Source organism: Ylistrum balloti, unplaced genomic scaffold (assembly GCF_031769215.1).
Source record: "Ylistrum balloti isolate Yb309-2 unplaced genomic scaffold, AGI_CSIRO_Ybal_v1 Utg369684, whole genome shotgun sequence".
Lineage (NCBI taxonomy): Eukaryota > Metazoa > Mollusca > Bivalvia > Pectinida > Pectinidae > Ylistrum > Ylistrum balloti.
This window is the reverse complement of record NW_026781923.1, coordinates 342,802-369,429: the sequence shown is the minus strand read 5'-3', so window position 1 is coordinate 369,429 and position 26,628 is coordinate 342,802. Positions and strand designations below refer to the sequence as shown.

At 34.9% G+C, this 26,628-nt stretch overlaps 1 protein-coding gene across 1 annotated transcript; it reads right to left on the bottom strand.

Annotated features, from left to right (window-relative positions):
• Positions 1-39: 39 nt before the first annotated feature.
• LOC132564988 (protein FAM193A-like) lies at positions 40-23,856 on the bottom strand. Its single transcript, XM_060229595.1, has 20 exons — positions 23,550-23,856; positions 16,131-16,293; positions 15,809-15,849; positions 15,466-15,546; positions 14,528-14,649; positions 13,619-13,828; positions 13,175-13,385; positions 12,876-13,000; positions 11,293-11,440; positions 10,585-10,700; positions 9,977-10,084; positions 9,457-9,687; positions 8,734-9,091; positions 6,806-8,104; positions 6,256-6,327; positions 5,590-5,832; positions 3,282-4,559; positions 2,891-2,963; positions 2,324-2,408; positions 40-1,934 (listed from the first exon to the last, which is right to left on the bottom strand). Exons 1-20 carry the CDS (start codon positions 23,718-23,720, stop codon positions 1,832-1,834), a joined length of 5,238 nt encoding a protein of 1,745 aa, XP_060085578.1. The 5' UTR covers positions 23,721-23,856; the 3' UTR covers positions 40-1,831.
• Between the last annotated feature and the right edge of the window lie 2,772 nt (positions 23,857-26,628).

Sequence of the window (26,628 nt, the reverse complement as noted above, 5' to 3'; positions counted from 1 at the left end):
GTGATCTGGCGACTGTCAGAAATAAAGTAAGACAATATGTAAAAGTAATTTTTCATTTATTCCTCACTGTTATGTTCAGGTCAGCATACACAGGTTATAGGCTAACAAAACAAGTCCATTCAAAGTCGCATGTCACAAATGGCGTCTCATCACAATGCAATGGGGCAATTGGCTTCCCTCAGTAATATCATAACACAAAACAAAATGGAGGACAATAAAATAAAGGAAGGTACAGCAGCTTAATTAGGGCTGGCCAAGACAGCAAGTCTGGCCACCCTCATACACGGAGAACTCGTCCCCAGGGGTAGGTAAGACAAGTTATCAAAAGACAGTCATATTCTCCAATAGCGGAGACAATACCATACATCACTATGGCCCAAGTCATACATTGTGCAAGGCATTCCGTAAAAGTTAAAGATACAATTTATGTTTGATCATAATTGAAATGTAACATGTATGTAAATATCAAATGTGAAATGTCTTAAGGGGGGGAAAAATCATGCAATCATTTTAAATATTTTAAAGACATTGTTTAAAATGTTGCAGTTGTACAATTAATTGAACATTACACTACCTTATTGGTCTGTATTGCTACCTAATCACTGCTACAAATCTTATCCTGCATTACACTTGAGCTAATGTGAAAAATGTTACTTTAAAACTTAAGTGTAAACATTCAACTTATAGCAACTAATATAGTGTATGCAATATCACACAAATATTCCTTCTATTGCTGTACAGCACATTGACCAGATCAACAGATAACATATATATGTACAGCAAAGATATTAATGTTTGTTTTGCATAGAAATGCTGGACTTATAACCACATTATAAAAAGCACTCAACAAAGACCTCATAATAAATACTACTTATCAGCAACAAAAACTGAAAGATACCATGCATTGAAAGCAAATTTTGTACATCACAGCAGCTCTACCATTTTATGGCAGTGGTTCTACTCCATATACATTTTAAAATTACTTGTGTGCACATAGTGAAATGTACTGTGGGTGTCTAAAATGTGCACATAGTTGACCAAGCTTTCAATCTCGTTTAAAATGGGATTTGTCTATTTCGTAAAATATTTGGTAATTAAAATTTACCTTCATTTTGAGAGTTCTAAATAAAATTAAGACCTCAGATTAAATCTTACTTTGGAAAACAGTTGACAACAGAAAAAAAAATGAAATGCAAACATTTTCTTACCAAAGCAAAAAAATTATTCAGGATAAAATTGATGTTTTGAGCTTAGTTTCCTTCTTACTGATACATCTATTTGTATGAAGTCCAAAAGAATATTGACAGTCTAGTAATACTCTGAAAGTAGTGGTGAACAACAGTCTAGCGATATCTCATCAACATTTACTACATTAAAACTTCATGTAAAGATCAAGGAAGGAAATAATCGGCAAAAGGGTTTGTAGACCACATTTGCTGACCACACTTGCACATCCCTGTTCTAGGAAGCTCAAATAGAGTCTGATATTGGCAATTGGCTTGGTATATTAACCATAAGAACCCAGTACTATAATTCTCTTTTTCTTTTAAAGCAGTAGTGTTTCATATAGAAGTAAAATTCACGTAAATGGTGGACTGGAAATGTCTATTTAATTGTAAAAGAATTCTTATATTTTATTCAGGTGTGAAATGTCTTATAACTTATAATTGTGGCCTTCTTTATCTCAAGATGTCTGTCTATTTGGTAACAACTGCTGTTGGTCACATGGCAAGCCTTCATTCAACACACTCCAAGCTGACTAGCTGTTGGGAAATTACTGGTCAAAAGTCATATCAGCATCTGTAGTTAAGCAATTGACAGCCACTTCTCATTAGGTACATCCCAGACCAGATTTCTTCTTCACAAAGATGTCTTTTAGATTCATGTTAACTTGTAGTTTTTCTCTTTTGACAGGGGTCGAGCCAAGACAGAATCTGAAAGTTTCAATTTTTAAAAAAAAAAACTGTGACATCAATTTTTATAGCCAGGCATAAATAACAATTTTTTTTGTACTTTTCATTAGTGAAGACTGATTCACCTATCTCCATATTATATTTTCAGTGTTTATGTCCTGTCAACATTTAACATACAGCAAACAAATAAGATTTTGCATTGCCCTCCACAAAAGAAATTCATTAAGGTACAACTCCAGTCAAAGCAGCACAGGTCATCAAAACATTTAAGCCAGTTTGTATAATTTGAAATTAATGTCAATTACAAAAATTAAGAAATTTTTGGGGTTACCAACCTCCCCAACCAAAGAAAAGGGTAATTCAAACCTATATTCTTGTCAGAGTTTGGATTTTAATTATGTAAGATCTACCTTTTAAATTCCTCAACTTCTTTTTCATTCTCGTCCATATCGCCACCTTCCAGATCTGATTCTGACTTGGGCATAAATATTTCATCTGCAATAAGTAAAATTTTAATTAAATAAAAATATATAATAGGTCACAATCTATAAAGTTTGCTAAATCTGCATGAAATGGAAAATGTAGGTCACTGAAATCTAGTTTCAGTGAAGTATCTTGAGGTTGAAAAAAAGTATTGGAAAGCTTCAAACGATATGAATAATGAACAAACTGAAAAAGTCTGCATGACAGTTGTATATAACATGAAGTAGATAAAGGGAGGACATCAAAATAATTCCATTTAATAGTAACAATGACCTTCACCAGGTCAGGATGCGAACATGTGGAATGAAGTTTCATGATTATGAGATAATAAATAAATTTGGTAAACATATACAGGCAGATCCCAATATGCCCCCTGCTACACATTTGCCACTGATTTGTTCATGCATACAAAACAAACATGGTTTTACATATATTGTTAATTAAATTTTTCTATAAATATGTCTATATTATTTTGATTATGTAATTGCCCTTACCAATCATACTGAGATCTTCACTTCCGCGGTTCTTTTTCTTGTTCCTCTTATTCTTTCCACTACTGTTCTTGTTCTGCAAGAAGAAAAACATTTGAATCATAAGTGAAAAGTTTTAAATTTTATTTAAAATTTTATTTCAAATGAATATAAATGATTCTATTACCAGGTAATCAAAACAATATATTCAAGAAGTGCAAATACAGTGCATGGAATGCAAACAAATTATTTTGAAAGGTCTCCAAATGTTTTTCACATTTACTTCCATAATCATTCATGGAAATAAACATGTTTTGCTTCATGACCATTTTTTTCCCCTTTGTTTTATCATCAGATCTGTCAAATCAGAGGCTAAAAGGAACTGTTTATCTCCAAGTGTCATAAGAATTTTTACCTGTTCACTGTTTGGGGACGTATCTTCGGTCTCTTCTAATCTGTCCACTGGGGATGCAGGCTTGCCGTGCTTTCTGTCGTTGCTTGTAGATTGTTTACCCATCATACTGTTTGGGTAGGACTGATGGTTCAGAGAATTGTCTCTCTTGTTTGGTGGATTGATAATAACCCCATTGTGTAGGTGACCTTTTGGAGGGGTCATGGCTTGTTGCTGAGCTGTAGCCTTCCGCTGCTGATCCTGGGGAAGACCATGTTTCATACCAGACTGTTTGGTGGTCGTCTGTTGGGAGTTTGCATGATTCTGACCCTTGACTGGTTGTACCGACTGTTTGGTGGTTGGTTGTTGAGAATGAGACTGATTTTGACTTGCGACTGGTTGTGCTGACTGTTTCGTGGTCAACTGTTGTGAGTGAGATCTATTTTGCATGTTGACTGGTTGTCCTGACTGTTTAGTTATCACTTGATTGGAATTTGAATGGTGTTGACTGTTGGAGTGTTGCCCAGATGGACCTGAAGAGTGAAGTGATCCTGTTTGCTTCTTGCCCTTTCTGTTGGTACCATTCTGCTGTAGATCTTCAAATTTGATCTGTACACATGTACCATTATGGAGCTGACTGTCGTGAATGTTCTTGCTATTTTCCTTGCCCTGTGTTGTGCGACCACTAGCTAAGGGATTTGTAGTAGTGATGGTTCCATTAGGTTGTTGTTTGGAAGTTTGAGGGATTTGAGGTACTGAAGTTTTACTTGAAACAGATTTAGAAACACTAGAAGATGCCTTGGAAGTCTGAGAATTATGACTGGAAATTTTCACAGACTTTTTGTCTGCCTTAGGTTCCTGCTGGGCATGTACAGTTTGAACCATTGCTGGCTGTTGTTTGTCACTAATTCTTGGAGATTTTGTTCTTCCTTTGATAGGTTTTGTTCCTGCTGAACTCTCCTCTGAGATTTTCCCATTTGACTGACTACTGGGGCTCTGTTCCCCTGACTCGCGACCTTTGGACTTAGAATCACTTTGCCTAGCACTTGATTGCCTTTCATCTTCCCGACCAGCTGGAGGTATTCGTATAAGGTTCAAATTTATATTACCATCTTCACTGCAAGCTGAGTTTTTATCCTCTGGAACCACTTTCTGTTTTTTCTTTTTCTTCTTTTGAGATTTCTCCAGTTCGAGCCTAGCAGCATTAAGTTTATTTTTCTTGAGTCTTTCTTGTTCCTCCTGAAAAAGTCTCTGTTGTTCTTGGTGTTTCTTTTCTGCTTCTATTCGAGCTTTCTCCTCAATCTGAAACAATTTTAAAGAAAATATATACTTTCATATATCAATATATATTAGTGTATTGTAATCATATTAAGGTCATATCTTTTGGTACCATTAACTTTAAGTTGCTGATCTCAGGTGTGAAATAATACACATGTGCCACAATATCCTCGATTTTTCAGGGGTTTATGATCATTTTCGCTCTCTGTACCCCTACACCATTTCATGGCAAAGTTGAAGGGATACAACAGGATGTGCCACTCTTCCTCCAATAAACGGACATTGGCATCTTTTTCCACTTTTCACTAGATCTGTCAAAGTGACGTGAATGTTACAGCCAGCAACCAATAAGAAGTTTTCAGTGTTGTTGACTTTGTTAAGAGGTGTACTCATGACTCATGAAATAAAATACTGGGTCCTGCAGAATTTATTTTCCAATTCACAAGGCTCTCCAATAATTGTTGTACCACTTCAGTGAAAATTCTAATAAAATATTTCAAAGTTACCATAACAAGTCTGCCATAACAAATATTAACAAGACTATCACTAAATCAGAACTTGACTTGCATTTTATCATACTAATATAAAACTAAATGACAGTTCTGTGTCTATCCATTTAAGAATACATGGCCAGATATGAACTAATGACAAAGTAACAACAAAAACCCCATCCTCAAAACATGAAATGGCAGCTCCATAAAAATAATAATGCTTTTGTTCATATATGTATTACACCATAGCAAACTTTTACTGTAGAAACTTGAGTAACTATATCATTAAGTTTAAACAACTGAACACAAATTTCCATTTAATCAGTCAATCTCATAATTTTACAATAATTCAGTTAAATGTCATGTTAAGTTGCAACATCTCAGGTTTGTATTTTTGTTTTAATATTATTTTTCATGTGTCTGTAACAGTAGTTATAAATCAACCCCTATTTTCACCACCTACTAAAAACAAGAATTGGACTGTCATGCAGCCAGTGCAAATTTATCTAAAAAGACAGGAGTGCAAGAACATGGCAGGAAAAAGGTGTTTATTGATGTTTTACCTTTCGCTGTTTCTGTCGAGCTCTCTTGGCAGCTTTAGCAGTCACTGACTTGTCAGCACCAAGTTTCTGGTCTTCTGTGCCATTGATGAACCGTATCAACTCATCAAGGCCCTTCAACTCCATTGGATCTTTGGAGTCATCTTCATGATTAGTTACAAAACTGGTGCAAGCATCTGGTTCTAACTTTGGAATTTCTCGTTTGTTAGCACAGGTATCTTTGTGACATTCTTGCTTAGCTTCATTCTGTGAATGCAAGAAATTAAGGTCAGTTCAGGAGCAGTATGTCTGTTGGTTAATAACTCTATCAGCAGCCATTTTACGTCAAAATTTTCTTTGTAAACAAACATCATTATGAGATCAGTGTCACGTGCTACAATAAAATCAATTGGTCAACAATAGCCTTACATGTTAAGTATTATCAGTCTATTTTCAATTTAACATAACTGCTTATGCCTACATGGTAATAATTCCTGGGTTTATTTCAATTATAGTTGGGATGGGTCATTTGGATTTGGTTAAGGAATTATGTTACAATCATTCAATTTTGTATCACCATAATTTAAATCACTGCAGTTTTACTAAGATTAATACAGATTGTTATACAACTTTGACTGATGTGGTCCTGTAAGATATATAAATGATATGTATTCTGATTGAAGTTTGTACCTTTTTCTTCAGGCGTAACCGTAACCGATCCCTCATTTCTGCATAATTCTTGCTGGTTGGAGCAACAGGAGGCTGTACACAGAAAAAAAGATATTTTCAATAACATAGAATCACTGCTGCATTTGTCAGTGGCTTTTATTCATTCCTCTTAACAAAATAACAAAGTTTTAAAATAAAATAAAGAATTCTAAAAAAGTGGATGTGTCTTTCTTCTACCTGTTATGACAGTGACCTTTGGCCTTCTGATCTTAACAGTAATAAGATGGCAATATTAGTAAGGACACACTGGATGGGGTTTGAGTTTTATAACTTCATAGCAATTTAGGTTACTGCAAAACAAATACTTTATATCTATAGTAACAATGGATTTGACCTTTGACCTTAAATCATTCCCAAGTAAGGCCTAACCATATAAGGAAACAACACATGACGGACAAAGGAATGATGAATTGAAAGAACATAACTTTCTCCTTCAAACAAAAAAAACAAGAAAAAAATTATTTTGAAAAGGAGTGACAATGATTATTTTCTAAGGTCATTTATCACTTACATTGCCATGCCCGAAGAACTCACAATAGCAGCAGTCACAGTATTTGCCTTCCTTTTGGTTCGAACTTGAGGTGGTAGAACTCTGCTCAGAACAGCTATCACTAACACTATCACAGGCATCATCAAAATGGACATCACAGTCAGGCTCTATACACACAGTGGATGTGCCAACACTCACATTGTTCACAGCGGTGGGCATCGAAATTGAGTTCTGACACGCCGTCACATGGTTATGGTCCATGGTACAATTGGCTGCATGTGTATGCCCACCAATGTTATTACGAGAGGATGTGTGATTACATGTGTGAGTAATCGGAGTATTCACATTTGCATTCAAACTACTGGCAAATTGGCGAATCATCTGCATGCCTTCTTTGGCACCTTCTCGAATGTTTCTTGCCGCCGTCTGTATAAAATCCTGAGAAACCTTGTTAGTCGAGGAAGTGGTAGTAGCGCTTGTGTGGTTGTGAGACTGGGAGCTGGTAAGAGCCTTGCCAAGGAGATTGTGCCTCTTACAGTGCTGGGGGTGAGGTTTATCTTGTACAGGCCCTGGTGGGCGGGGCTGTATTTGAGGCTGTGACATGGGTATCGATGAAGGAGGAGGTTGTAAGACAGACTGGTTATTGTTACCTCCTAAAGTTGCTGGTCGAGTACAAGGAGGAGACATGGTTTTGCTTGTCATTGTTGGTACAACTGGAGAACTATTGAAGTCCTTGGATGTAGACATTTGTATCTTACTATCCAAAAACACCTGTGCCGGAGCTGGGGCATGACTATTGCTCATGGACGTTTTGAAAGCACTTGTACTGGGTGTGGATGTGGATACTGTATCAACGCCCATTAGGGTGGCCATGGTGTAAGGCTCAGAGAGGAAACTGGTAGTAAAATTACTGGTTAGGGGTGGAGGAGGCAATAACTCACTACCAAGCTCATATTTGGGAAGCAAACCCCTCGTATCGTATGTATTGTCCCATTCACCATACGCATGATAAATATGTTCATGAATTCCATCGGGTGAATCAAAGTCCAGTTTGAGTGGAACTTTGGGTTGAATGATGGGTTTAGGCTGCCTCATGGGTAGATGGAGGTCATATAACTGAGGCTGCAACACTGGTCGTATGTGGGATCTGTTTGATAGCCCATGAGGCAGCCCTGTTGAACCATGTATGTGAGGATATAAGTGGAATTCTCCTGGTCTTGTTGGCACACTAGGCATTTGCGTTGGCAAAGAAGTTGATACAGTTTTACCTCTTTGCCGCAAACAAACATAGCACTGACAGAGGCTCTCTTCTGATTTTACCTATGGACAAACAGGAAAATATTAAGTTCACTGAGTTAAAGCATAACAAAGCGGACTGATAAAAACATTGTAATTGGATACTTTAGGTTTAACATGGTTGGACTACCCTATCAAGGTCTGCTTTATTACTGCACAGAGTGAAACTTTCACTACAGTTTAACTTTTACACTGTTCATCCCTGTATCAACACAGCAAATATAAAAGACGAGTTACAGTTTGGTTTTATAGTAAGATGAAATATGTTTCTTTCATAACTTAAAAAGATGTTTATCTTTACACAAACAATGATAGAAAACTATCTTTTGTCAGCTTTTGAAGACTTCAGTTTCTTTCATCAAGAAAAGACTGCAAATGACTAGGTATTGAAAACAGATTAATATTCTTCATGGATGAAAGAGTAAAGCAATCTGTCAAATTGTCATCACAACAATACAGTTTTCAATTGGTGTTTCCGTTAGAGATAAAATATCTTAAATCATATCTATAATATCTATACCAAACTGATGAATCGCAATCGGAATGTTTCTTTTGGATTTCGTGAGGAAATTAGACACACAAGTGGAACAACCAATTTTTGGGGAACCCAGAGCAAAATAATTCCTCATAGTATTCTACAATAAACAACTTACGATTTGTTCTGCTTGAGCCTGAGACACACAGTGGTAACAGTCACAAGTTTCAGAGCTGATCAGATCAGCTGCACCATCGTCTGAATCTGTTAACCAGGTTGGCGGTGACAGATTCACAGACTCTTGGTCCATCTTAATGTTATCGATGTCAAGGTCTTCCTCCATTTTTTCTTCTTCTTCATCTTCTTCACAATCTTCATCTTCCTCATCATCTTCACAATCATCATCATCATCGTCATCTTCATCATACTCCTCTTCTTCCCCATCATCGTCATCATCATCGTCATCAACATTTTCCTCATCAAGATCACCTGACTGACTTATGCCTTCAATCTCCTCAGGAATATCTTCTCCATTTCTGTAACGTGACAAATCACAACTGTTGACCATATATTACAACATGAGCACATGTTTATGTTAATCAGTTTCAATTACTGAATATAAGAGATGCAAATCAAGAATAACATCTGAACTATTTAAACATTGCCAGGTAATTTAAACAATTTTTTTATATGCATCTTGAACATAATGAATTAAAACTAGAACTATACATTCCAATAGATTATTTGTTTGTTGGTTAGTTTACATCATCATTAATAAAACATTCCATTAATTATCTCTGGCTAATTCAACTCTTCCTCCAAGTGGTCCAAAACATGTTATATTTCAGAGTAGTAGTACTTAGTTTAAAACATCACAACATTTGAATTGTTGTCTACTTACATGAAGTTTTCCTCCAGGTCTGGGAAGGGAACAGGTTCGACCATGACGGGACTTGAGGAGCCACTACTGGATGTAGTACTTGACATGGATGGTGGACTTACATCAATACGATATCGATTAGGGTCGTGGAGGAAATTGACATGATTTGAGTTATCAGTTGCTTCTAATGCCTCAGGATTTATAATTCCACATGTAATCATATGTGTTATTGTGCATTCATCACAAGGACACCTGCCAAAGAAATGATCACATTAGATGTTATTCTAGTTTTACCTCCTTAATCATATAAAGTGAATATATACACTCCCTCCCAAAATTTTGCATGAAAAAATTATCGCATTGATTGGTAACACTGCATAATATAATTTTCATATAAGTACACAACTTAATTCTTTCTTTCCCTCTGTCAAAAATAAATTCTATATTTCTTGGTGCAGTATTCAGAAAATCCATACAAAACAATCCTATTCATGTTACTTAAAATTCAAATTTACAAAACTTTAAATAATGTACATCTCACCGTTTCCGGTTACACCTAGAACAATGACACTCTTCTGGAGCCGGTTTAGTTCCCTGCAGCATCAGTCTCATAGTTTCTGTGAACTGGTCTTCGAAGCTTTTGGTATTACTGTAATAAAATAACAATATCTGATTATCACAGTTAACAATCATAGCAAGGAACATTTTAAATGAAACAAGAGTTCCTTGAAACTGGATGTGTCTCCTGCAAAAAGTGTCACAGTCACCCAGAAATCGCACTGGATGTGCAACGTTCAACCATAAAGTTGTAATACAAAATTTCATTTCTATAACTCGAAGCATAAAGGGAAAACTGTGCAAAGCAAAGAAAGCAGTGAATCGAACCTTATCTGTAATGTTCGAACATGAAGCCATTTCTCATATTTCATTTCAAAAACTCTAAGCATAATCAAGAAAAGTACAAAAAAAAACATAAAACTCTGCAAAGAAGGGTCACAGACAGCCAAAAATCAAAACTAATCTGTACTGCTCTGCAGGTGACACAATAACTGATATTGCGATATAAAGTATAAGGAAACTAGGATTTGCTCTTGAAGGGAAGTATAAAGACTTAAAACAAAGACTCATCTTACTGAATTCCTAGCTTACCTGTGAGATAAAGGTGTTTTTGTATTTTTTGCAACCTGTTGCTCCAGAATTTTTCTTTGTGCTTTGAAAAACTCCCAGTCTTCTTTTAGCATTTTCTGTTTTAGTTTCAGGGCAGACTGTAAGGAATTCAATGATTATATTAATTTGGATAAAGGTCTGTACCTTCCAATCCTATTGGACTCACAAACCTGTTCACATTTTATACAGCCAAATTGCTGCTTTCATAGAATATTTCTATCATAATAAGACATTTATTGGAAAGCATACTTTTTAAGTTATCTAAATCTAATTAAGTTTTATCATTACTAGAACAAAGATAAATATAACTTAAAACACTTCACTTCTTACTCTGTATGATAAATGACTAAAAGTTGGAATAGAACTTCAAAAGGAGATGAGCAAAAACTAACCTGACACAAAAATTTAACATTACCAGACCGTTTATAACAGTAAGTTCATTACAGCTTTAACTCATGTTCTTAAATTGAATTGGAAAAGCCAATATATTTATTAATAGGTATATCAAAAGTTTTAGACTTTGTTTATGCATAGACAATTTTACAGACAAATCCTGCTAAAATTTAGTGAAATACTTTGATCATGCAAGCATTTCTCAGTGAGAATTTTTTTTAGTTTTCAAACACTGTTTAAACTGACAGAGAAAAACACCTTGCCAGCATTAAGACATTGCTATAATTGTAGGCCTACCTGTTCCTCATTGTATTGTTCTATAAGCTGGTGACTGTCTCTCCACACCACAGATATCACAGACATTTCATCATCAAACTTGAGATAGCGGTGTAACAAGTTTGGGTAAGTGTCTTCATTATAAGACTCTTTGGAGGCTGCTCCAAGTCTGACAAAACAAAAATCATCACAATCATTTATTGTTGACAATTACCCAGATGTGAACAGTAAACTATACTATTTACATATCCCAGAAGCATCAAATGTTAAATCACCTGCTTTATAGATATGGCTAATGATAATCAGAAACAAAGAAAATACATTTAGTCAGATATTTATGACTAATACACAAGGAAGACACTGTCAGGAAATTCAATCAAATTTGCCAATTTGTAACAATGTATTGTTGTTTACAAACATCTCAAACAGTAAATAAAGACCAAAACACTGCATAGCTCTCCTATTGATGACACAAGCAAACATCACTTGTGAAAAAACACGCATATCTATGTTACTCTTTTCTCTCAAAATTTACAGAGAAATTTACCTCTTTTGGTAAAAAAAAGTTCTACATATTATTATAATTCAAACTGCTACCAGAGATCTGTCAGCCTGTTCTGCTTGTAAAAAACTTGAATTGCTCCAAAACTTCACAAATAGAATTTTTTCCATTTTGACCCTCATGAATATGAAAAATATGCTTTGGCATATTGATAATAATTAATTTTGATGCTTGAATAATTTATAACAAACACCTTCTGATAGCGATGATTCAGTACTGCTAAAGAAAGCTTGCTTAACAACTTCAACATTTTAAGATGGAACACTAACAACAATACCAATGGTGATGTTAAGTGGGACACTATGTCAATACTAATGTTGATGTTAGGTGGGACACTAATGTCAATACCAATGTTGATGTTAGGTGGGACACTAATGTCAATACCAATGTTGATGTTAGGTGGGACATTAATGTCAATACCAATGTTGATGTTGGGTTGGACACTAATGTCAATACCAATGTTGATGTTACGTGGGACACTAATGTCAATACCAATGTTGATGTTAGGTGGGACACTATGTCAATACCAATGTTGGTGTTAGGTGGGACACTAATGTCAATACCAATGTTGATGTTAGGTGGGACACTATGTCAATACCAATGTTGGTGTTAGGTGGGACACTAATGTCAATACCAATGTTGATGTTAGGTGGGACACTAATGTCAATACCAATGTTGATGTTAGGTGGGACACTATGTCAATACCAATGTTGGTGTTAGGTGGGACACTAATGTCAATACCAATGTTGATGTTAGGTGTGACACTAATGTCAATACCAATGTTGATGTTAGGTGGGAAACTAATGTCAATACAACAATGTTAGGGTTTGCTTCCCTTATTCTTTGAATAGGTGAGCTGAAAATGATGCTACAAAATATGAACATCTGTGTTCATACTTCTAAATATTGATATTTTGACCTATCATTATTTATTCATCTATATTCTTTTTGACATAAGACAATACCATGCACTCGATGAACTGTACTGATATTTGGATACTTATGCCAATGACTATAGTTCCATGTCAGTAGTTGTACTCACCGAAGTTGTGTGATGATGGAATGGAGACTGCTCTGTATAGAAGGTTCTGTATAGGCTATGGATTGGAACAGGTGTTTGTTGTGTAGCTCCCATGTCACATTAAATTTGGCTAAGTGGTCCGTTTTCTATAATATTAAAATTATATTCTTTTTATACACATATACATGGTATGTATTCTGTTAAATATTTTAAATAAATTAGGCATTTAGGGACAGTGTTCATTCCTAAAGAGATCATGAACTTTATACACAACTGTTTACACATACAGAATTATATATTTACGTGGTATTAACACATACCAGTTCTGTGAGGACCTCAGCCATTTTGCGCGAGACATGACAGAGATGTCCATACTCGTCCAGTAACATAGAGATGAAGGTCTTGGCTTCTGGTGGCGTTTTGTAACCACTATGTAACTGTTTCAACAAGCGCACTTTCATTTCTATCACAAACTCACGGACTTGTGACTCCAGTCGTAAGAACAACTGATGAGGATCTCGGCTACATAACCTGATACAAAATAGGAATGAAGTTAAAATTAGCTTTTATGGATTACATTTCTGTCAATATAACCATCTACAACATAATTAACTATGTTATATTAAGCTGAAAACAAGACTTCCTTTGAAAGGGTAGCATTTTTACAAGTATTGCAATGAAATTCTTGCACAAAAACACATATTCTTATTCCGCGATACACAGCATCAACCATTAAAGAAATCCACTAGAAAGGTATAGAATACCTGTGAACAAGTTCTTTTGCCTGTTCCTCATCAGGAAGTTGAGTATCATCACAGTCATTGCTATCATGGCTACTTTCGGAAGAAATATCTGTTGAGCTACTAACGCTGCAGTCCTCCCTCTCACTGTAAAGTTTACGGATCAGATTTCGCAGTACTGTCCAGCATGTCTGAAGTTCTTGAGTCTCTCTGTCATGCTCTGCTTCAATCTCCCTACATATATCCATATATATACATATATATATTTATATATATAAAATTCTGCATATATTGTTTTAAACTTTGAAGAACAGAAACAATTTTTAATAAAGTAAGTTAAGATCATCAAATCAATGATTATTTAGAGTTTAAATAACAACATGATTGAGATTTAAAATGACAAGATGAAGCGTCAAAATCCAGAGTAAAAATAACCAGTACCATCAAAGTTGTTTATCACACTATCATCTTCCTCTAAACGAATTAAACATAAATTAATCAAATCATGCTTTGTACTCATTTCCTCTACCTTCACATAATCAATCAGATGTTGGAAGATTTCAACTTAATCTACATCTACAAAATTGGTTTAAGCTATTCATTTGGACCCTTGGCTCTACAGATATTTAAATCATAACATATCAACTTAAAGTAATTACGCTAAAAATCTAGCTTATTCAAAATATTTCACACATGATACTTCTGACCTCCATGTATGCCAAAATCAATCCTTTCAATTGAGTTGATATGTGTTCTATTAAGAATGACATTGCTCACATATTATGTTATTTTTTTCAGATATTTTGAAAAGGCTTAAATTCAACATACTGACAGTGTTCATCCCTGCATGCTAGGAGAAGATATTTTTAACCATAATTGATGCCAGTGGCATACAGAACAATGACCTAGTATACTTTATATAGCCAGACCTACCTCCTCTCAGTACAAGCTTCACAGTTACACATAGAGCCATTAGGTGTGGTAGGTTCCCCTATACCGAAGTTGGTGTCTGATAGAAATGGCAGGGTTGCTGGCTCTGGTGGAAGATCTTGTTCCTGTATATAAAGTCATATGCATAGATATGCAATTGTACACTTAAAGGTAAAAATGTTATATCTAAACAAAATGTGTTTATAATTTGAAGATACAAGTTTATATATATCCTTACTTACACGTATATCACTACTTTCCCTACTAGGCTATATGCATCCTGTATCAATCCCTCTATATAAATGCAGTGTCCTCTACGTATGCAATATCTTATTTTCCTCACCGAACACATTCTACATAAAAGGTATGGGTAAGTGTTTGTGTGTGTTATACAATCTTGTGATCCTTAAGTGAATTAAGTAAAGTACAAATTCATACTAGAATCCCTCTGGTAGTAATGGGAAGCATTTTAAATATTGACTTCACTCAATTTATTTGGCCAAGCTCTCTGCCCATAACTAAACACTCTGCATATACAACAATGAAATACTTCTGAATTATCCTCAGAACATTATTAAGTCTAAATCCTTTCAACCATTCTAAATTACATATTGTTACCTTGTACAGGAAAAGACAACTGACAGATAACATTGTATTAAAATCATGTCTTCAACATTATAATTGTCTGTTATTTTTCTTTTTTAGTTACAATGTAAAAGAACTAGTGACTACTTTTAAGAAACTTCCTGACATGGTTACATGTAAGATCTTAGTGTAATAAGTGTTATTTGTAGCAAATTAAAAGTTATGCCCCCCCAAGAAATCAATAGTTTATCATTTTCAAAGTATGATATGTATATGTATTAGAAAAGTTTTAGGTCCTTTGTAATGTCTTACTTCGGTGTGAAGGGACACTGTTGACAAAAATACTCTATACACACCATGAGGGATGCTAGGTTAACTTTCTTTTCCATCTCTTGATCTGTTGACTTTCTGCAGTCTGGACACACCCACAATGGAAGCTGTAATACCATAATCAAACTTTGTCATTATTCTCTCTTTTAAAACTGTTCAACGAAATAACTACATATTTTACATATATTGTTTAAATATAATATTGCACAATTGCAAATCTGATGACAATATTGGGAAAGTTTACTGAATACTTGATAGTTTTGAGCAGAACAGAAAAAGATCACAACAGAAAGAAAAAAGTCAAATAATGTTACAGCTGTACTATTTAACAATACAAAATACAATGTTATAATATTAATTTTTACTTACCTGAGCCAAGGAATTCAGCTCTGTCTTTTTCTCACTGGATTCTGTGTAAATACAAATCATTTGGAAATAAAACATTGGTAGCCTAGGACTTTTCGCCTTTTATATTGCAATCAGTACAAAATTCTCATTTCTCAACTTACTCATTAACTTCAAATTTTTTTTCCCATATTAAACCTAAAACATTAAGTCATCAATCTCAATTTCAAAAATGCCTGATGAGAGTAACTTCAGTTAATGAAAGAAGTGTTACTGTTGATGCTTCATCTTTATTTTCATATCCAATGAGTAGGTTGATCAAATACAAATATATGACAATACATACGGGACTTGAGAACAGCAGCTTCAGGAGGATCAAGGCGCTCACAACCACACAAAAGGCATCGCTCCTTGTCTAAGTAGGGGTTTGGCCCCCGTGAGAGAGACAGGATCTGTGGCAACTCTGGGTCATCCTTGGCATCCATCAGCTTCTCTAGCTTCTTAAATGTCTAAAACAAATAAAATACATTCTTTATATTAATCCATGAGTGTATGTTTTCTATGTGGATAACTACATTTACCCAGCACCGTATTTATCCGCAAATATGCCCCTGCCAAAAATGAACCCCCTTCTTTGATTTTACAGTCTTCAATTTTAAAATTCCAAGCTAAAAATAGGTCAACCCTAACATTCATTCTAAACTTTTACATGGGGATGGAGGGGGCTGGGGTTTGTGTTAATATATAAGTAACAGATGATATATAAGCAGCCACAATCCACATTATTTGAATTTTTTGCAACATCTATCAGTGTTCTTTTTTTTCACTTTTTACATTTAGAGAAATATCTTAAATAAAATGAAGATTTAAAGGGAGTGAAATGTGTATTAAAGTGAAGGAAAGGAATAATTGATGCAATGATAGGTAATAAAATTTATATAGTAATGATTTAAAAAAAAAAAAATTTGCATCAATTATATTGCTTATATGTCACATATATGTAGATATTGTAATTATTGCAGAAGAAATAACCATTGCATTTTTAATTTAACCACTACCTAAAAAAACAATAGAAGTAAATTTAAAGTTATTACCGGTACCATCCATATGAAGAAAGAAATTTTCTAGATCTGTGATCAAGTGAAGCAAAGCCCATCTGTTAAATTTTTTCACAATTTTAATACAAGGTAAGTTTGTAAAATGAATTTCTATAATGAATTAGCTGAATACTGCATCACTGTGCAAGAATAAGTAAAAATCTTATTATTTGATATAGATGTTCATGAATTACAAAATGTATGATCATAATTTCAGGTACAACTTACACTACCTATGCATGTATATGAAGATGTTTGTAAGGCAATATTTATTCTACCCCTTTCAGTATGTTGTGATCTGGTAAAACTGAAGACACATGCATCTTATTAAGCCTATGTTTACAGTAGTGTATCAGCACATTACCTGACACTGAACTACATCCAGTACTAGTCCAAAAATAAAAACCACAACAGTATCTGCGTGTAGCCTTGTCCTATATATGCAATGCATATATATACACTACATACACAGCATTCACCAGAGCATCTTTCTATAACAATCGGATGTTAATACAAAGACAATTGTTAAATAGATTGTCCTGCCTCATTTTGTTTGTTGATCTAGATCTTACTGAATTATCTACATACAAGAGGTACTTAACTTAAATTCAATTTGTTCAGGGGATGAAGATGTCCAACAGTACAACTTAAGACAAATACTGTACATTAGGTTTTAAAAGTCTATGTCTAGCATTATTTTGAAAATGATTAACGTGTGTGTATGGATGAGAAAGTTTTGGGGACAAATAATATTGAAGCACCTTTGAGCAAAAAATTATTTTTTCACTCATTCAAATCAAACTCTATCCTTTCTATATTTCACTACATAGCTACAAGTGTTTTTTAATCATATTCCACTACATCAGAATGTTAGTAGAATGTACATACCAGTACATCATATTTTCATTATGATGACTTGGCTCAAATCTTAAACCATCATTATCTATTGCTTGATGGTGCCACTATGCACATTGTACTTTCCATGCTGGACCCTTACTTTCCCTCACAATCAATAAAGTTGTAAAGAAAAGCAACTAACAGAGCTTAATTGTTAATTGCTTATAATATTTGTAATAAAGAGCTCAAGCTTCTGGAGGCTTTTTGGAGGAAAGCTTGCAGCTGCATATGAATGGCACACATTTAGCCATGTAAATACTTAAATTTCAGTGTGTTTTTAATTATTAACTAATCATGTAATTGAAATGAGTTCAAATATCTTCAGATCTATTTAAAAGAAACCTAAAAACAGATGTAGTCAATGTTTTCCCAAAATTCTAAAAAGGGATTATCAACTCAATAAATCTCCACTTGAAAGAAACTGCTGCAAGATTTTTGTCAACAGCAATGTCCTAATGAAAACACTATACACATCCAAATTATTTATCATACTGTACTTCGTGTTACTAATACTCAACCCAACTTCATGTTAAAAGATTTCAACAAATTTCAAAGATGGAATTAATCTTCTGATAAGCTGGTTGATGAGAGAAAAAATGACATCCATGCATGTGTTTCTAGTAAAACGTTTAAGCCTTTTCATTTTTTTTTTGTTCATGGCTATCAAAAAGTACCCCTGACTCACACAGAATGTTCTGTCGGTCATAATGTATATTTATTGAGTCATATGTTCATTGATTAAAATTTTCTTATCACAATATGTGCTTAAAAATATTCAATTACTCAAAACTAGTATAGTACATGTATGTTGCATATATATTCACTAACACCAGACTGACTTCCTAAATCAATATCTTAGCTAACAAAATAGCTACAGGTTTAGGTATGTATTTAACAAATATATATAGACAGATGTCTATGACACAAGATGACTATCAAACTTTAACTTACATAAGATAGATATGTTTCCTTGAGTGAAAACATTAAGGATTGTACTGACCACCACATAAATGTAGCTATGACCAACTGCAATAATGTGTACACATACTGACCCCTACAGTAGATAGCTATGGCCAACTGCAATAATGTGTGCACATACTGACCCCTACAGTACATAGCTATGGCCAACTGCACTAATGCATGCACATATACCGATTCTTTTATAGCTATGTTAACTGAAAAAGAGTGTACACATATAATGACCCCTATATATAGCTACAGCTAACTGGACTTGTGCATGCACATATACTGACCCTTATATATAGCTACAACTAACAGGATTTTTGCATGCACATATAATGACCCCTATATTGAGCTATGGCTAACTGGACTTGTGCATGCACATTTAATGACCCCCTATATATAGCTACAGCTAACTGGACTTGTGCATGCACATATGATGACCCTTATATATTGCTACAACTAACTGTATTTTTGCATGCACATATAATGACCCCTATATATAGCTATGACTAACTGGGCTTGTGCATGCACATATAATGACCCCCTATATATAGCTACAGCTAACTGTACTTATGCATGCACATATAATGACCCCTACATCTAGCTACAGCTAACTGGACTTGTGCATGCACATATAATGACCCCTATATAGCTATGGCTAACTGGACCTGTACATGCACATATAATGACCCCTCTATACAGATATGGCTAACTGGACTTGTGCATGCACATGTAATGTCCCCTATATATAGTTATGGCTAACTGGACTTGTGCATGCCCATTTAATAACCCCGATATATAGCTATGACTAACTGGGCTTGTGCATGCACATATGATGACCCCTATATATAGCTACAGCTAACTGGACTTGTGCATGCACATATAATGACCCCTATATAGCTATGGCTAACTGGACCTGTACATGCACATATAATGACCCCTCTATACAGATATGGCTAACTGGACTTGTGCATGCACATATAATGTCCCCTATATATAGTTATGGCTAACTGGACTTGTGCATGCCCATTTAATAACCCCGATATATAGCTATGACTAACTGGGCTTGTGCATGCACATATGATGACCCCTATATATAGCTACAGCTAACTGGACTTGTGCATGCACATATAATGACCCCTATATATAGCTACAGCGAACTGGACTTGTGCATGCACATATAATGACCCCTATATATAGCTGCAGCTAACTGGACTTGTGCATGCACATATAATGACCCCTATATATAGCTACAGCTAACTGGATTTGTGCATACACATATAATGACCCCTATATAGCTATGACTAACTGCACAGGTGCAAGCATATATATACTGACCCCTATACAGCTACAGCGAACTGGACTTGTGCATACATATACATAGTTAAATACATGCATGTAAGTGGTACTCTAGATGTATTGGCATGCACAAAATCAATATTTTTTGTTGGATTTTTTCAGACGAGTCCAGAACACCATTTTCAAAATTTTGATGTTACCCATATTACTAAGAGATAAAGTGGATCCTCAAAATTTGAGAGTAAATCATGAGTTAAGGAATGAAATATCAGAGTTACCTATATATCAATGAATATGTAGCTTTAGTTCTGTGTACACTTGCAAATTTAACTCATCTACTTGAAGTTACTTGTATCATTTTCCCAAACCAACACTATACATCTTTGATTTCCTGAAAGGAAACATTTGAAGCAACTCGGTGATTCAATTTACTAGAAGTTTGTAAAACATTCTGGAGGCCAATTGCAGTAAGGAAGTTACCTTATTCACAATATTATAGTAAGATTTGTTCTCTGTTCCTGATCAATGTTACAATAATGTTGATGTGTTATACTTATATTTTCTGGCCCTAATGACTTGTTGAATGAAAGTGGACATAGGAGACCACCCTGTTTCACTCCAAACTTTCATGTACACATGTGCCTTTCCTTATATTAAACAACCCTAGCACTCATACAAGTAATGCTGACATGTCCTTGAATGACTATGTATGTCAATTATAATTAGGATGTTATATACAATATATCATATGACAGATAGTTAGTATACAAATCTTTCAACCATATATTATATATCCTATATATCCCAATATCAGCAATTGTTCTTTTGAAATCACTGTCTACATTTTCAATTAGTGTGAAGGTATGGGTTATAAAGGTGTCTTTAAAAAAGACATTAAAACTTAGAAATCTGATAGAAATATAGGACTTTCCTAACACATTTGGTTGTTTGATGTTTTAAAAGCAGATGGCAATAACTTTACTGATGATCAAGAGATTCGAATGTTTTTTAAGAGTTATCAGAAAAGAAAGCCACAACCTGAAGGTCAAAACATTAGTGTTGATGATAAATGGCGAAAAATTCCATTATTATCCATTGAGGATATTTTATGAACCATTGTACTTTGTTCCTTGAACATGAAGATCTTACTAGAGAAAATATTCCAGAGCACAACACTGTGTTCTCAGAAGCATTTCTTGGCATGCAGGTGACTGTCATACTTGACAGCTCATATATCTTTATTCCTAAGAGTTCTGATCACAAACTCCGGAGAATCTCCTATTGTGGCCAGAAAAAGCTGAACTATTTGTAGTTCATAAGTATAGTCCTGTCTAATGGTTACATTCTGGACCTTTACATTTTAGAACACAAGAGCGAGACCCAAAGGAGAGGGCACTGGCAGCCAAAATGAAAGTGCACATTAGTGTTCACAACAACTTAGCTCAACATGTGAAAAATGAGCCAGATCTTACCAGAAGGAACAAGTCACTACTTGTCAAACTAGGTACTACTGCAGATTATTGCGAACTTCCAAAGTTCAGACATGGAATACCTTTGGGCAATATCCTGTGATAAATATCATTGGCAGCTGGTTACATAACAGAGCACCTCAGTGATGATGGAAACTATGAGATCTGGGTTTATTGGTACTCTCAAGATCAGATCCACTCAAGGCATAAGTACAATGTTTGGATCCAGCATGACAGCTCAAACCTTATTATCCTTTTTTGGATCATTATTGCCAATGTGATATTAGACCGAGAACAATGGGGGTATGTGCCCATATAGCCAGTATCCTGTAATGTTTAAGATACTACATGCATTCGGAAACCAGCAAGCCTTTGTATCCAAAAGTCAAAAGGTCTAAGACAATCCTTAATTAATGTTGATGCTATATTCAAGGCATTAGGTATGGTAGATTTGGACAATTAGAACTGCATTACTGTACGATGTAGAGCTACACTGACATGGCAAATCTGATTCTAGGATGAAGAAGCCTTATTGGATTCCAGATTAAGTGGTTTAATGTGTAAACAAACTTAAATCTATCATTTAGCATTCTTGTTAGAATATTGATTCTGCAGTTGTAAGAACATTTAATTTTTGTGGTCATCAGGGAATATGACAACCGTTTTGAAAATTGAAATTTCACTTTTGTGGGTTATAAGTGTAGGTGGCAATCCTTTTGTACTAATAAAACCAAGTGTAAACATTTTATTTCAGTTTATCTTACCTTCTTTGGAAGATGTATTTTTAACCTTCACAAAATTTTGCTGATATAAAAAGAGCATGTTCTTTCTAAAAACTCATTACATTTTCATCTCCTATTCCAAATTATTAAAAACTGTGACTTCTTGCTTTGCATATGAAATCCAACATGTTATTATCAGCATATTCAGGTTTCATTTATTTTAAAAAATGAAAGAAATGATATTGTAACATTCTCCTCAAAAACCTTTTATTTTTTCCATTTTTTGGCACAAAAAGGGTGCTTTATTTTTATGTATATACATGTTTGGACTTAAATGCCTATGTGTAAATGTACGGATACACATGCTATCATTAACATATACGAGCTGTTGTATTTACTTCTTAATTAGGCCATTTTGAAATCCCACCTTTGTGTAAACCATACAATAACAGGATTAAGATGTTTTCAAAACTTTTTTTAAGAAAACCTAAGAAAATTTAGTATATTTATGACAAAAATAAATAACAATCACGGTGTCTATTGATTTTCATTGCAGAATCAATATGTTTACATTGAATATTTTTAACATGCCAACATTTTGTATATATCAATATTCCCTCAAAGCAAGAGGTACTAATATATTGGACATCATGTAGTTGCCTAGTTGGCAGAGTGCCATCTTACCAACATCAATTTATCCGTTTATTAGCCAGTACCTTTCTTAAATCTAAGATTTCATATCTTTTTATTTATGAACAGTTGTAATCTAATCTGGTCTCTGTATTATTAGTAAATGAAATGCTAGGTCATCACAATGAGCTGCAAAACATTATTACAAGCTATTCAAAGTATGTATCTGTATAATTTATGTTTTACTTGAACTGCTGCAAAAATAAATCACACTAATTATATATATATATACTGACATGGAGTTAAGAAAACAGAAACAGTTAACGAATGATATGGCTAGTCTAGATTCCAATGTATATCAGGCCAAAGAATTAAGTTACAGGGAAGGTTCACTGTAAGCCTGTTTTGGACCGTTTTTCAAGCACCCTTTGGGGTCATGCTATTTATCGAACTGTTAGTAACATGTATGAGGTGTCATATATTTATTCAGAGACATCGAACCATGCACCAGCAACACTTCATGCCCTACCATGTTGTAGGCAATATAAATACACAAATCCATAAACGGACATGACAGCACCCTCGCCGGGGCCACATCCGACTGCAGCTAGCACCTGCCAATATTTATTCCATGGTAAATCTACAAAGAAATGCGTTATATCTCCATTTTCCAACAAGATGAGTTTACCTCTGAATCGATGGATGACGATAATAGGTCTCTGGTGGAAGGAACAGTCAAGTCAACAGGACTTGGAATATTTTGACATGTTGCTTGACTCAAGTTTTGTGACTTTGACTTGGCAACTGAGCTTCTCTTGTTTTTCTTCCTCTTAAGTTTCTTGTCGTCTGACGCGCTCATGATTAAGATAATAAAACACTTTGACGAATCAAGATATTAATTCCTCGATCCCTTTACCAAAACATTGGATGCATGAAGAGCTACCACTAAAATATTTTGATAGGGCTCTCATCGCAGAAAACCAACATGGCGATACGTTGAGCAACATACCCAGAATTCCACAGGGCTGTCTATTCAGGGGAGGTAACCACTCCGGAAAAGATGGGGGAAAACATATGGAAAAAGTGTTAGAAAGATAGGAGTTAATGCCAAATTGAAAAGAATACATAGACTATAAATGTTACTGCGTGCAGATAGTAGTACACTGGAATAATTAAAGGTTAAATATAACATTTTTATTAGGAGATGTTCTATTATATATTCCCACTGCAATTATATTTTAGATCAACAAAATGCATTTTGAGATTTCGAATACGAGAGTCTGGGGGAACATTGCTCTTAGAGAAAAACGAGGAACGGCTCTCTGTTAATACTCACTGAAAAAAAATCTTGATTTTGGAGAGGGATAAATCGTGGCCGGTCATTCCTTGGGAGTCTCCGCTGGTTCACACCAATTAACATAAACGAGAGTAGTGCACATGTTCAAAATAAAAACTGTCGCATTTACATTGTAGTATGCACAGCATTCGTGATATTAGTAAGAGCTGTAGAGGTAATTAATGTTTGTAACTGAGCAATCACTGAAATCTCCTCTGAAAAAGATGTTACTTAATTTTAAGGAAGATATCTTAATAATGCAAATATTGCACGTTCACACAACATATTTCTGTAGACCTACATTTCAAATCTATGCTTGTTTTCTCATCCTTGTGTGTGAAGTATTGTTTAACGGTTCACCTCAGACATCGACCATTTCCCAGGTTATGTTTAAAATACAATTCAAATGGACTTTGAATCATGAATGTATGTTTGTGGCTATTCCCCAAACTTATTTATTTATTTATTTATTTATCCCTTGTCTATAACTGACCGCGGATCCGTGTCTCTGATATCCCCGCTATTCCTCACTACTGCGTTTTTGCGCTTTCCTGTCTGTCCTGTGTCTGAGTAGTTCCATCTGAATCAATGTTTGAAGTGAACAAGTTGTCAGTCCTGTGTCTGAGTAATTCCGTCTCTGTTACGTTTTATATTTTGCCTTCCTGTCTGTCCTCTGTCTGAGTAATTCCGTCTCTATAGCTGTTTGTATTGAACATTCCTGTCTGTCGTGTGTCTGAGTAATTCCGTCTATATAGCCGTTTGTATTGAATGATTCTTGTCTGTCCTGTGTGTGAGTAATTCCGTCTCTATTACTTTTTATATTGTACCTTCCTGTCTGTCCTGTGTCTGAGTAATTCCGTCTCTATAGTTGTTTGTATTGAACATTCCTGTCTATCCTGTGTCTGAGTAATTCCGTCTCTATAGTTGTTTGTATTGAACATTCCTGTCTATCCTGTGTCTGAGTAATTCCGTCTCTGTTACTTTTTATATTGTACCTTCCTGTCTGTCCTGTGTCTGAGTAATTCCGTCTCTATAGCTGTTTGTATTGAACATTCCTGTCTATCCTGTGTCTGAGTAATTCCGTCTCTGTTACTTTTTATATTGTACCTTCCTGTCTGTCGTGTATCGGAATAATTCCGTCTCTATCACTCTTGTCTGTCCTGTGTCTGAGTTCTTCCGCTTCCTTCACTATCTGTGTTTTACCTTAGTGTCAGTCCTGTGTCTGAGTTCTTACGCCTCCTTCACTATCTGTGTTATATCTTAGTGTCAGTCCTGTGTCTAAGTTCTTCCGCTTCCTTCGCCATCCGTGTTGTACCTAATTAGTGTCAGTCCTGTGTCTGAATCATTTGTCCTTTACCAGTATATGTATTGCGCCTTCCTGTCTGTCATGTGTCTGAGCAATTGCGCCTCTATTACAATTTGTGCTATGCATATCTCTCTCTGTCCTGTTGTTCCACCTGATACCGTAGTTGTTACGCTGGTTAAAATAACCCCATGGTTAGACTTCCAGGCCATAATAGATAAAAATTGTAAGCTACATCATCTAAAAAACTTGCGAAGAAAACGATGAAATCAAACCGTCTAGTCCCTTTCACACATTGACATTGTTGGAATATATATAAATATATATATATAGCAAAATAGACGAGTGTTACTTAAAACTTACTGTCGTTAGGCTTGAATTAGAATAGGGATTTGTAGAATGAAAAAAAACCTGTTCCATGAATAAGCTACTTTTCCACTTGTGTTGAAGTAGCCAGATATTGTTTTGTTCAACTGTGAATATTTGACCCCTCCTGTCGTATACAAGTCCATACAAAGGTTCATACCAAGGTTCATCTTCACATATTCACTTCCAAAATATCGCCGCGGTACAGGTCGTTGGGGAGTAATGGGATGGCTTACAATAGAAAACTGATTTTTTTTCTGCATGAGTGACCACCCATCCTTTATCTGCAGCCATCTGGTGTTCACGAGACAATGGGCAAGAATTAATTCTTTTCACACATGGCTATTTTTAATATCTTTAATTTACTGGAGTAACACCTTTTACTTGAAAAAAAGATTGAACGTCTGCTTTCTAATTTTACTTACACACACATATATATAATATAGTTGTAACTGATACATAGTTTTATGTACCAGTATATGTACGTTTTCTATCCTGTTAAATACACACTGCATTGCGACGACCTGGGGATTTGTCAGAGTCTAAATGAGTATATAGTATTATCAGAAATCTCAGGGCTAGATAAAAATGTCACTCCTTCATGGCGTAATGGATTGACGGACAGTTCTACAACCCCCCCCCCCCCCCCCCCCCCCAAAAAAAAAAAAAAAAAGAAAAAAAAACTTATAAAATATCCACGTACAACCAAAAACACACGTTTACTAAAGTGTGAATGGCACCAATTTCCCAGCAAAACGTCTG

Coding starts and splice junctions, on each gene's coding strand:
- LOC132564988 (XM_060229595.1), bottom strand. CDS start 23,720: ATGAGCGCGTCAGACGACAAGAAACTTAAGAGGAAGAAAAACAAGAGA. Junction 9,688..9,976: donor TCTAGGTGTAACCGGAAACG/GTGAGATGTACA, acceptor TTTCTTTGGCAG/GTGTCCTTGTGATGAATGCA. Junction 4,560..5,589: donor CTCGACAGAAACAGCGAAAG/GTAAAACATCAA, acceptor AAATTGTTTCAG/ATTGAGGAGAAAGCTCGAAT.